General features: G+C 36.5%; 1 protein-coding gene across 11 annotated transcripts in view; it reads right to left on the reverse strand.

The window, feature by feature from the left end:
• The window catches only part of MLLT10 (MLLT10 histone lysine methyltransferase DOT1L cofactor), a 234,646-nt gene that overhangs the window by 145,258 nt on the left and 76,292 nt on the right, over positions 1–13,096 (reverse strand). For all 11 annotated transcript variants that reach the window (XM_059404205.1, XM_059404201.1, XM_059404206.1 and 8 more), the window contains one exon: positions 8,567–8,676. In XM_059404205.1, coding sequence (XP_059260188.1) covers positions 8,567–8,676 — 110 coding nt within the window. The remainder of the gene's footprint in view (positions 1–8,566; positions 8,677–13,096) is intronic.

A 13,096-nucleotide genomic window follows, 5' to 3' on the forward strand; every position in this document is an offset into this window, starting at 1 on the left:
CTCCTCTCAGCTCATGCTCTCTGTCACTCTCTCTGCCTCTCTCTTTCTCAAATAAGTGAATAAAATCTTCAAAAAGCAAAACAAAACAATACTTCTCTTAATAGTTATCCCACTACCATTCCTTTTGAAAAAAAAATTGAAGGGATATTGGGCTAGCAATTTCGAAGTATTCCTCCACCTTTAAGCTTTTACAGTTAAATGACACCATGTTTTTATGGTGTTCTTTGTTTGGTCTATTAAAACCATTCCTTTACTTATAAACACTCATTTCTTTGTGGCCATCAATAAATAAAGCCTCTTCAAAAGCATATGTACAGAATACATACATCATCTACCAACTACTCTCTGGAAATCGTAGCTTTCTAAAATAAATGCCTCCCAGGGAGCCTGGCTGGCTCAGTCAATGGAGCATATGACTTGATCTCAGGGCTGTAAGTTCAAGCTGCATATTGGGTGCACAGATTATTTAAAAATAAAATCTTAGAAAATAAAAATAATTAAAATAAAATAAAATGCTTCCTTGACTCTGAAGAACACAAGTTTCTACCATCAAAAACTTCAAAAAATCTCTATGTTACCCCAGTCTTCACATTTCTTAAAAATTATTAAAAGGTAACTAACATAGAGGGACATCTGGGTGGCTCCATCAGGTAAGTGTCCAATTCTTGGTTTTGGCTCTGGTCATGTATGGTCTCCGGGTCCTAAGATCAAGCCCCATGTCACATTCCAAGCTCAGCGCAGAGTCTGCTTGAGATTCCTTCCCTCTTCCTCCCTTTTTCCCATCCACCCAACCCCAGGCTTACCTGTTCTTTCTCTCTAAAATAAATAAACAAAATCTTTAAAAAAAAAAAAAAAAGTAACTTAAAGGTAACATATACCATTCATTGTTTAGTACAAAATGTGTATGTCCTGCAATGAAGAACTGATTGATGCAACCTGAGAGGTCCAGACATTTTTAAAAAGGGGGTGCCTGGGTGGCTCAGTGGGTTAAGCCCCTGCCTTCGGCTCAAGCCATGATCTCACGGTCCTGGAACCAAGTCCCGCACCCTGCTCTCTGCTCGGCGGGGAGCCTGCCTCCCCCTCTCCCTCTGCCTCCTGCTCTGCCTACTTGTGATCTCTCTCTCCCTGTCAAATAAATAAATAAATAAATAAAATATTGTTTAAAAATAATTAATTGATTAATTAATTAAAAACAGAACCTGGTGACAAATGGCACAAAAACTGGCTGTTATACATTTAGGGACATGTAGAAAACTTTACAACATAGTAAGTGAACACAATGAGTTCTCTGCAATTTAGAAACACTACATAGATATTCTAGAAAACTTCCCTTCCTATCATTCACAAAGTTTTCTTCTCTTTGTTGGTTTGTTCCTTTTATTTTTTCCTAAATCCCACTATGTTTCACCACACACGATTATTTATTATTTTATGAACTCGTTACCACCTTCCCGTTGTACTTACTGCACTAATTTATGTTACTTTCTGTCTGGAATTATTATTTAAGCCTTTTTCCACAGGTCAAATTCCTAGTTATTCTGCAAAGTCCTTATAATCTCTTTGTATGCTTTATTCAATTCCTTAGGCAAAAGTAATCCCTCCTTTCCATTATGTTCCATAATACGCCATTCACATTTATTATTACGGGTATCCCCCATTTTTCAAAAGTCTGTGCTATGCCACTTTGATTTTATAAGACTTACATTAATACCTGTTTTGCTAACTAAAAACAATCCTTAAAGGATTTTTGCTTTTATGAAAAAAGGCAAAAAGGGAAAGTGGTGTTCAACATTTGCTTTGCACTGAGCCAGCACACACCCAGAGCAGCATGAATGGCACTGCCAAGCTTCTTCCCAAGGAACTACACTGAGCATCTCCACATCAAGCCTCCAGAGCTTTGAACTATGTCTGTAACCATCTGTGCTTTGTCTCGGTTTATTTTGGACATTTTTTATACCGATGAGTCCTAAGGTATCAGAAAAGTTTAAGAAAGGTTATTTTTTCAATCTGGAAATGCTCAAAACTTTCTCCATATAAATTAATGGTAACTGCTCTCTCAATTTTATACCAATTTCAGCTTAGGAAAAGTTTTACAGGAATGCTTTACTTTTGAAAGCTGCAGAAACCTGTACTTATAACATGTATTATTACTATTTTCATACTTATAAATGGGGGAAGAGACAGAGGGAGAGGGAGAAGTAGACTTCTCGCTGAGCAAGGAGCTTGACACAGGGCTTGATCCCAGGACCCTGAGATCAAGACAAGCCAAAGGCAGATGTTTAACTGACTGAGCCACCCAGGCACCCAATCATCTTTCTAAATCGGAGTGGCATATGGAAAAAAAAAAAACCTGCATTTTATGCTTCTTTGAATTCCCAGTGTCTAGCACAATGCTTGATATAAAATAGGTCCACAGTAAGAGACCAATACATTAATAAATGCTCTTCAACACTCTTTACTACCATCCACTAAAAAATGGTTGTCTTCCAAAACTCAACAATCCATTTTCCAATTGTTCCTATCATTTCAGAATTACATGCCTATTAGCTACCCTGAATAATCATGAACAGAATATTATTACGCTTTTAAGGTTAACTATACAAATCAACAACCATAAAAAATCCAAGAAACAGGGAAGAGAGCTGACTCATGAGCACCGTTGAGACTGAACCGTGCCAGCCTACTTATATGTGGGATATAGCATAGCACTATAAATATATCTTCTCTTATGACTTTTTTTTAATTAACATATAATGTATTATTAGGCCCAGGGGTACAGGTCTATGAATAGCCAGGTTTACACACTTCAAAGCACTCACCATAGCACATACCCTCCCCAATGTCCATAACCCAACCACCCTCTCCCCCACCCCCACCCTGCAACCCTCAGTTTGTTTTGTGAGATTAAGAGTCTCTTATGGTTTGTCTCCCTCCCGATCCCATCTTGTTTAATTTATTCTTCTCCTACCCCCCAAACTCCCCATGTTGCTTCTCGACTTCCTCATATCAGGGAGATCATATGATAGTTGTCTCTCTTACGACTTTCTTAATATTTTCTTTTCTCTAGCTTACTTTACTGTACGAATACAGTATATTATACACATAATATATAAAATACGTGTTTATCAACTTGTTTTTGATAAGGCTTCTGGTCAACAGTAGGCTACCAGTAGTTCAGTTTTTCGGGAGTCAAAAGTTATACATGGATTTTTGACTGTGGAAGAGTCAACATCAGTAATTCCCACATTCAAGGGTCAACCATATAGCACCCTCATATAAGGAAAACTATAAAATGAGCTTGATGGAGAGAAATACCATGTTTCCAGAGGTGAAGATTCAATATTATAAAAAGATCAATTCATCCTCAAAACAATATTTCACTGTAACACTAATACAGTCGAAACTGCATTTTGTTAGTCCTAATGTTAATGTGGAAAAACAAAGACGTAACAATATTTATTCTACCATGTACTAAAATGTACATAAAGCCGTAATAATTTAGAATAGGTACTAGGGTAAGAATAAACAGATGCAATAATGGAACAGAAAAAACATCAAAAACAGCCAAGAATTTAATGATGATCAAAACAGTATTTCGTTTTTTTGTTTGTTTGTTTTTTTTTTTAAAGATTTTATTTATTTATTTGACAGAGAGAGAAATCACAAGTAGACGGAGACGCAGGCAGAGAGAGAGAGAGGGAAGCAGGCTCCCCGCTGAGCAGAGAGCCCGATGCGGGACTCGATCCCAGGACCCTGAGATCATGACCTGAGCCGAAGGCAGCGGCCTAACCCACTGAGCCACCCAGGTGCCCCAATATTTCGTTTTTTTTTTAAGTGATCTCCACACCCAGTATGGGGGCTCGAACTCACAACCCTGAGATCAAGAGTCATGTACGCTTCAAATTACTCTGTAAAACACAGATTATTCAATAGTGTTGAAAAAGCTGACTATGTGGAAGGAAGAATGTAGAAACATATGTCTACATTTGATATATATGATAAAATGAACTCTAAATGGATAAAAGATTTATATCTAAATAGTCCATTCTTCCTTCTTCTTTCCCTTACTCCTTGAGTACATTAGTCTTAGAGCCATAAGATGGGTCCAAGCATGGCAGCATCCATGCTGGGGAAGTGGGGAAGTCTAACACAGGTGTCAAAGCCCCAGCAAAGTAAGCTCCCATAAGGGTGCTGAGGGTAGGGTGGTGGAGTGCCAAAGCCTAAGCAAGGTGAGGAGACCAACCATTTGAGAGAAGAGGGAGGGAACAATGACTAAAGCTGAGTATCAAATCCCAAAAATGGTGAAAAGGGCAGCCAACACAGGGAAGCAATAGCAACCCAGAGTGAAGTGTAGAATCCAAACAAGGTTAGGATGATTGCAGCATTAGAGGATCATAGTAATCCATCTATTAATACAAGAGAGACTGATCAAATAAGTAAATTCATTGAGGATAATGGGAGCCAGGATTTTTACTGTTGGGATGAGAGTCATAAACATGAAAAGAAAAATTTTATAAAATAAACCCTGCATTGTTGGATTTGATTTGGAGAAATTACTAAGAGTTTATGGTTCTAGCTCTCTATATTTAAAAATACATATAGATATGTGTATATCTATAATATATATCATATATTCAATCAGAAGTATCATTATGACCTCACAGACTTCAAAATATAGAGATAAGCACTGAAAAAATACTGATGTGAATATGTATATATCTCTGTATCTATATATATACATTTATTTCCTAGCTATTCCCACTGAGAAGGCCTGGGATTAGCAATATCCCAATAACAGTAATCACACTTAGTGGGACACCAGGGTGGCTCAGTCAGTTAAGCATCTGCCTTTGATTCGGGTCATGATCCCAGAGTCCTGGGATCAAGTCCCCAATCGGCCTCCTTGCTCAGTGAGGAGCCTTCTCCCTCTGCCTGCCACTTCCTCTGTTTGTGCTCTGTATCTCCCTCTCTCTTATAAATAAAATCCTTAAGAATAATGCTTAAAAATCAGCAGCAGCAGCAGCAGTAGCAGCAGCAGCAACAGCAGCAGCATCACACTTAGCCCCCACTTTGGTTTCTAAAAGAAATCAAGACTCCTTGGAGAAACAGGTGATGATTCCAGGGCTAGGATCATCAGAATCTGATGAGCCTGGAAACATACTGCTGCGTCCAAATAGAGAGCTCACAACATAACAAAACACACAGAAGCCAGCTTGAAGATAGATGACAGTAACGGGGGAATGACTCATTAAAATAAAATAGTAACACATAAGTCCATATTAGTCTATACTAATATAAACAGATAAACAGGACACAGAGAAAGTTATTCCCTGAGGTGGAATGCCACCTGATGAATGCAGAACAAGTGATGCAAACAGAAAACCACCACTTGCTATCAATCACAGTAATAAACTAAGGCAAGAAATAACAATGGACACTAAAATTAGTGAGTAAAAGGCACAAGGAACAAGATATTTATATACAAACTACTTCCTCACAAATTACTTTATTATAAAGGGAAAGAAGATTAACTCCCCAGTGAAGAAACCTTACAGACACCACCTTAATCAAGTGATCAATGGGAAAAACTGAAATCATGTACCACCTGACAGGATGCAATGAAAATAAAGCATCACTTCTATGATATTCCTGCCAAAATACAAGATCTAAATTTAATCATGAGGAAAATCCAAATAGCAGAACATTCAACAAAATAACTGGCCTGCAACCCTCAGAAGGATCAAAGTTATGAAACTAAAGGAAAGACTGAGTTACTACTGAAGATTAAAGGAGACTTGCAAGACAAAGTACAATCTGTGATCTTTTTGCTATGAAAGGCATTACTGGAAAAACAGGGGAAACCAGGAATGAAAATCAGAGAAATGATGAGGTCGGTGGATTACAGCAATAATGGATAAAAGTTAATTTCCTCTTTTTGATGACAGTACCCTGGTTATGCAGGAGAAAAAAGTCCTTTCTTAGAGGAAATGCAAACTAAAGCACTCTGGGGGACGCCTGGAGGGGCCGCAGCAGGTTAAGTGGCTGCTTTCCCCTCAGGTCATGACCTCGAGGTCCTGGGATGGAGCCCCACATTGGGCTCCTGCTCAGTGGACAGTCTGTTTCTCCCTCTCCCTTTGCCCCTCCCCTCTACTCATGTTCGAGCTCTCTCTCAAATTAATTAATTAATTAATTTTTAAAGATAAATAAAGCATTCTGAGATGTCACCATATATTGATAAATAACTCTGAAAAGGTTTACAAGAGGAAGAGCTCTTTGTACTATTAATGCAACCTTTATGTAAATTTAAAATTACTTCAAAAGGAAAAGGAAAAATACTTAAAAATATGAACTTGATGAACAATAAAGGGACTTAAAAATATGAACTTGAAAATACTAATAAAAAATTTATACATTAGCATAGAGAAAAATTTTCTTTGTGTGGCATCAAAAGCAGAAACAATAGGAAATAGCTCTGTAAATTATATAAAAATGTTAAACTTCTCAACTAGAAAAAAATTACCTGCTAAAATACCAATAACAATAAAAACCATGAAGACATAATGAAAGTAAAAAAAAAAATATAAAAAAAAAAAAAAAAAAAGCAAAAGCTAAATTATGGTAAACAGCATACACAGCAAGTATACAAGACAAAAGAAAAAAATCTCTAATATAAAAAACATTTTGTAGGAAAAATTTTTTAAATACAGTACTAAAATTAACAAAGAGCTATTCAAGGTCAATTAGTAAACATGAATAACATTTTTTAACTATAAAATATTTAGCCTAATATTTTTCACTAAAACGAATAGTGAAGGGGGCACTTGGGTGGCTCAGTCAGTTAAAAGACTGCCTTTGGCCTAGGTCATGATCCCAGAGTCCTGGGATTGAGCCCCATGTCAGGCTCCTTGCTCAGTGGGGAGTCTGCTTCCCCCCTTCCCTCTCCCTCGGCACTCAGGAGCTCTCTCTTTCTCTCTCTCTCTAAAATAAATAAATAAATTCTTTTTTTAATTAAATAAGTAAAAGAACAGCAAAGATTGTTTTAATGGTAATACACAGTATACCTTAACAGGATGTAAGTTTATGAGCAACCTCACATATTATCATGTGTATAAATTTCAGAGGACAATTTCATACAATACATTTAGATTCTATTGGCATATACAAGCCAAAGCCAAAGCCAAAGCCAAGCCAAACGAGGCCCTTTAAAGTAAGGGATTCCTTTGATGAAATTAATTTATCAAAACTAATAACGCTCAGGAGCGCCTGGTTGGCTCAGTGGGTTAAAGCCTCTGCCTTCAGCTCAGGCATTTAAATTCTCATAGATTAAATGACATTTAAGTTCTCATAGATTATATTCTCATAGATTTTATGACATTTAATGACATTTAAGTTCTCATAGATTATATGAGGATTATATCTATGAGATTATAATTTATGAGAACTTAAATGTCATTAAATTATCTCAGGGTCCTGGGATCGAGCCCCGCATCAGGCTCTCTGCTCAGCGGGGAGCCTGCTTCCCTTCCTTTCTCTCTGCCTGCTTCTCTGCCTACTTGTGATCTGTCTGTCAAATAAATAAATAAAATCTTTAAAAAAAAAAAAAAGTAATAACGCTCTGTATTACATGCTAAGTATCCACTAAAAATAATGACAGAAATCTAACGGATACAGAAAGATGTTCAGGGTTGATAAAGTTTCAGAAACACACAACAGTATAAGAAATATAATACATTTTTTTTACAAATACTATATATAAAAATGCACAAAAAAATCTAAAAGGATCACAAAAGAGAAGACTTAGGACAATTCCTATCTTGCATTTTTCCATTTCCTATATTTTAAAATTTTAAATATAAATATTAATAATCTACATTATAAAACACTTAACACAAAAATATTTGAAACCTTAGAACTGATGATACCTTTTCCCCACAGAAATGGTATTAAATGGTAACACTATATTTAAAGACACACTGGATAAAACAAGTCATCTAACACACAAAGAATGAAGAAATAATATTTATGTACTAATCAATACAAAGATACAGGGTGGAAAAAAAAGCAAAGAAAATTAAGTTTTTAAGAAAAAGCCAACAACAAAAATCCTACCTTGAGGATAGAAAATAATTTGGGAAAGGAAAAGGAGCAAGTAATATTCTCTAACAGGATTATTTTTAAGAAAGGATATTTTATATCATAATAAATGTTATACCAAATAATGATAATTCAAATTTAATAGAAACTCTATGTTTGAAAGAATATAAAAACCAATAACTCCTAAAAGACAAATCTATGAGAACTTAAATGTCATTTAAATGTTAAAATACTCAATATCTAGGTTAGCAAAAGATATATAATTTTCTTTGTTCTCCTATGACTTTAGAATATATTTTAATAATTGTAGTTTACCATTTAGTAATTATACTTTTTTCAAATCTGATGGGAAGCATATGACTTAAAATTTTTAATGAAGGCCTATAATAAAACAAAATACAAAAAAAACCCTTATAGTTCCCAGCTTTAGAACAATTATATTCGAACATCAATAAAATAATATCTACTGTACCTTATTGTAACGATCATGTGGAACAGATTGTAAAACAATTGGTTCCATTGTAGAAACATTGGCAAACTGTACCTCTGGAATATACAGGGCACAAACCACATGAGCCCAACCTAAAAATAAATAAAAGTAATGTCATTTTCCAGTTTTCAATAAAACTTTTTGAAACACAAATAAAATCATTAACTTTCTAAAGAGATCCTTTAAATGCCTATGTTAAGTAAATGCACAACAAAACATGAGCAAATTCTCATTACTGACTGAATAGTCAAACCACTACTGATAAAGCACTCAATCATTTCTCCAGGATAGTAACACAAATAAAACATTTTTAAAATTCAATCAAATGCTAACACTGATACTTCTTATAAGAGTACACTAAATAATTCAAATCAATATTGTTTCTGAAAACCACTTTAAAAATAAGATTAAAATAAGGGGCATATGGGTGGGTCGGTCAGTTGAGCATCTGACTCTTGATTTGGGCTCAGGTCATCATCTCAGGGTCATGGGATTGAAGCCCACATCAGGTTCCACGCTGGGCATGTAGCCTACCTGGGATTCTCTCTCTCTATCCCTCTGCCCATACTCCCCCTTTTCAAAACAAAAAATAAAAATAAAAATAAAAATAAAAATTTTGATATTTTCATCTTAAATATCAATAATAAAATTTTAGATTGTTAATGTTGATACTTTAAATACTAGTACTAACATTCATTATTTTACTATTTCGATTTTTATTTAAAATATTTTAGTAATTGATATTAAATATTAAAGCTTAATTTTTTTAAATGTGTGAAGGTATCAAAAAGATGTGGTAATGAGGAATTATTGAGCCAAAACTGGAAAAGATGGAAGTCCAGGGAGGTGAGTATAGCTTTTGGCCACTTTTGCCACCCAAGAGTCATCTGCCTACTTCAGAGAAAACAAATAAAAAAAAGTGAAAGGAGGTTCTGACAAACTCAGAAGGCCAAAAGAACCTATGGACCTAAATCCATCGGACAACTGAGGGAAAAGGGGAACTAAGAAGCTCCAACCCCCTTCCACCTGAAACACTAAAGGACCACAAGCCAGAATAATAAAAAGTACATGGACCCTCAAAGAGACTGCACTAAGGCTTTGATCATCTCAAACTCTGAAACTGGACTCATGTAAGACTAAATTACAAGTGCCCATGGGCACCGGAGAGAAGCAAATATACAGCCTCTCTGAAGGAAAACAATGTAATTTTGATTACAAATAACTACTATTGGTTCATTACCATTTTCAGCAGAATAAAAAGTACGAAACACATGAGAGATAAGACAACATAAATGAAAACCCAGCAGAAACAAGAAAATCAAAACAGATCTGTATTCTGGAATTTCAGCCACAGACATCAAAATAAGTATCCTTATTACATTCAAATGCATACACAATACAAATTGAAAATTTCTTCCAAGAACTGAGAACTGTAATAGTAAACCAAAAATCCCAGACGTAAAAATAAAAATTTGTTAAAAATCAATGGGCGGAGGGCAGCTGGGTGGTTCAGTCAGTAAGGCATCTGACTCTTGATTTCAGCTCAGGTCATGACCTGAGGGTCGTAAGATCGAGCCCTCCCTGGAGCCTACTTAAGGTTCTCTCTTCCTCCCACTTGTACACATGTGCACTCTCTCTCTCATTCCTTAAAAAAAAGGGGGGGAACACCTGGGTGGCTCAGTGGGTTAAGCCTCTGCCTTCAGCTGAGGTCACGGTATCAGGGTTCTGGGATTGAGCCCCACACTGGGCTCTTTGCTCAGCAGAGAGCCTGCTTCCCCCTGTCTCTCTGCCTGCTGCTCTGCCTACTTGTGATCTGTCAAATAAATAAATTAAATCTTTTTTTTAAAAAAAGAAAAGAAAATGAATGGGTGGGGTTAACAGCAATTTAGACATAGGTGAAAACAGAGGGCAACAACAAAGTAGCTCAGAAGAAAAAATACAAAACATTAGCACTTTGGAGTTCCTTCAGGCCAAGGCACAAGGAAAGGAACTAAGGCCAAGCTCAGGGCACTCCCAAAGTTCAGAAGATTAGGTAAAACCAAGGCTGTGAAAAGTGGCAGGTCAAAGTACCAGAAATGAAAGTTCTACACATAGAGAACAAACACTCACAGACAGAGATACACAGAGAACACCACTTGAATATTAAAGAAGAGTACATATGAGTGAAGAAATTACCTGAAGCTGGAAAAAGAACTACCCAGAAGAATTAAAGGAAAGAGTATCCGGCAGACAAAAAGAGCCAAAACATGGCTTGGTCCCCCTAGCCAGACTGGAAAAACTCAACTTACAGGGCATTGGTTATGTGAATACTCAGAAAGATCTTGCCTCGGTAGCAGGAATAATTTACCCTTAGACCAAGCACTGCTCTAGACCCAACTAATAAATCGTAAGACCAAGAAGCTGAAAGGATCTATTTCCAAAGAACCTAACTGTATCTCAGAACAAACCGAAGAAAATTTAAAGGAAGGCAAAAATATCCAGATTTATGTCAGCAAAAATAGTGGAGTAGACAGCTCCAAAAGCACATTCCACCAAGTAAATATCAAAAACCAAGCAGGACCCGTCAAAACCAACTTTGTTACAACTCTGTTAAAGAGAGTAAAAGGGGGATGCCTGGGTGGCTCAGTTGGTAAAGCGGCTGCCTTCAGCTCAGGTCGTGATCCCAGCCTCCTGGGATCGAGTCCCACATCGGGCTCCTTGCTCAGCAGGGAGCCCGCTTCTCTCTCAGTCTCTTCTTGCCACTCTGTCTGCATGTGCTCGATCCCTCTCTCTCTGACAAATAATAAAATCTTTAAATTAAAAAAAAAAAAAAAGAGAGAGAGAAAGATAAAACCAAACACTAATAAGAAAAAGGCAACCTGGGGCACCTGGGTGGCTCATTTGTTAAGTGTTTGCCTTCTGCTCAGGTCAAGATCCCGGGGTTATGGAACTAAGCCCTGCATCAGGTTCCCTTCTCAGCCGGAAGCCTGCTTCTCTCCCTCTCCCACTCCCCCTGTTTGTGTTCCCTCTCTCACTGTCTCTCTGTCAAGTAAATAAATAAAATCTTAAGGGAAAAAAAAAAGGAAAGAAAGAAAGAAAGAAAAAGGCAATTTAAAAATGGTAGGTCTCTCTGTCAAGTAAATAAATAAAATCTTAAGGAAAAAAAAAGGAAAGAAAGAAAGAAAGAAAAGAAAAAGGCAATTTAAAAATGGTAGGAAATTTTTATTTTCCTTTAACCCATGCGCACCCCAGATTCAGCAGAAGTCTTAAAGAGAACCCATGGGGCGCCTGGGTGGCTCAGAGGCAGAAGTCTCTGCCTTCTGCTCAGGTCATGATCCCAGGGTCCTTGGAATCCAGCCCCGCTCTCTGCCTGCCTCTCTGCCTACTTGTGATCTCTGTCTGTCAAATAAATAAATAAAATCTTAAAAAAAAAAAAAAAGACAGAAATTGAGTTTCCAATGTGGAACCCTGGTTCTCCATTCCATAGGTTCAGAGAATTAAGTACAGACACATAAGAAAGATCCACAGTAAACAACTGCTGAAACAAAAATAGTAAGAATTCGTTGCAGGGTTTATAATAAAGATAAACATGACAATAACTGCATAAAAGCCAAAAAGAAAGAAATGGAATTATATTATTTTGAGGATCTTATACTACATTGAGAAATAGTATAATAATATCACTTGATGGTAAACTATACAGAGAAAAAGATGTAAACTTTAAGCCCTAGACTACGACTAACACAACATAACAACATTTATGGCTAATAATAGAACAAAGTAGAAAAGAAAGAATCATAAACATCTCAAAAGAAGGCCAAAAAGGGGGGGGGGGACAAAAAACAAATGGAGCAAATAAAAAACAAGTATTGGGGTTCCTGGTTGGCTCAGTCAGTAGAGCATATGACTCTTGATCTTGGGGTTGTGAGTTCGAGCCCCAAATAGGGTATAGAGATTACTTTAAAAAATAAAATCTTGGGGCACCTGGGTGGCTCAGTGGTTAAAGTCTCTGCCTTCAGCTCAGGTCACGATCCCAGGGTCCTGGGATCAAGCCCTGCCAACAGGCTCTTTCCTCAGCAGGGAGCCTTCTTCCCCCACTCTCTCTCTGCCTGCCTCTCTGCCTATTTGTGATCTCTGTCTGTCAAATAAATAAATAAAAATCTTAAAAAAAAATGAAATAGAATAAAATAAAATCTTAAAAAAAATAAAGAACAAGTATCAAGATGACAGATTTAAATCTAACCAATCAATTACATTAAATGTAAATTAACTATCCCAATTAAAAGACACAAATTCTTGGAATGAAGATAAACAAATGGACAATAAGCACATGAAAAGATGCTTAATGTCACTAGTCATTAGAGAAATGAAAATAAAAAATAAAATGAAGTATCACTTCATATTCACCAGGATAGCCAAAACCAAAAAGACAAACATTATCAAGTATTGATATAGATGGGATGCAGAAAAATACAACACCTAATGCAATGTAAGTGGAAATGTAAAACGGTACCTCCACTTTGGGAAACAGAC

Source organism: Mustela nigripes, chromosome 6, assembly GCF_022355385.1.
Source record: "Mustela nigripes isolate SB6536 chromosome 6, MUSNIG.SB6536, whole genome shotgun sequence".
In the NCBI taxonomy this organism is placed as follows: Eukaryota; Metazoa; Chordata; class Mammalia; order Carnivora; family Mustelidae; genus Mustela; species Mustela nigripes.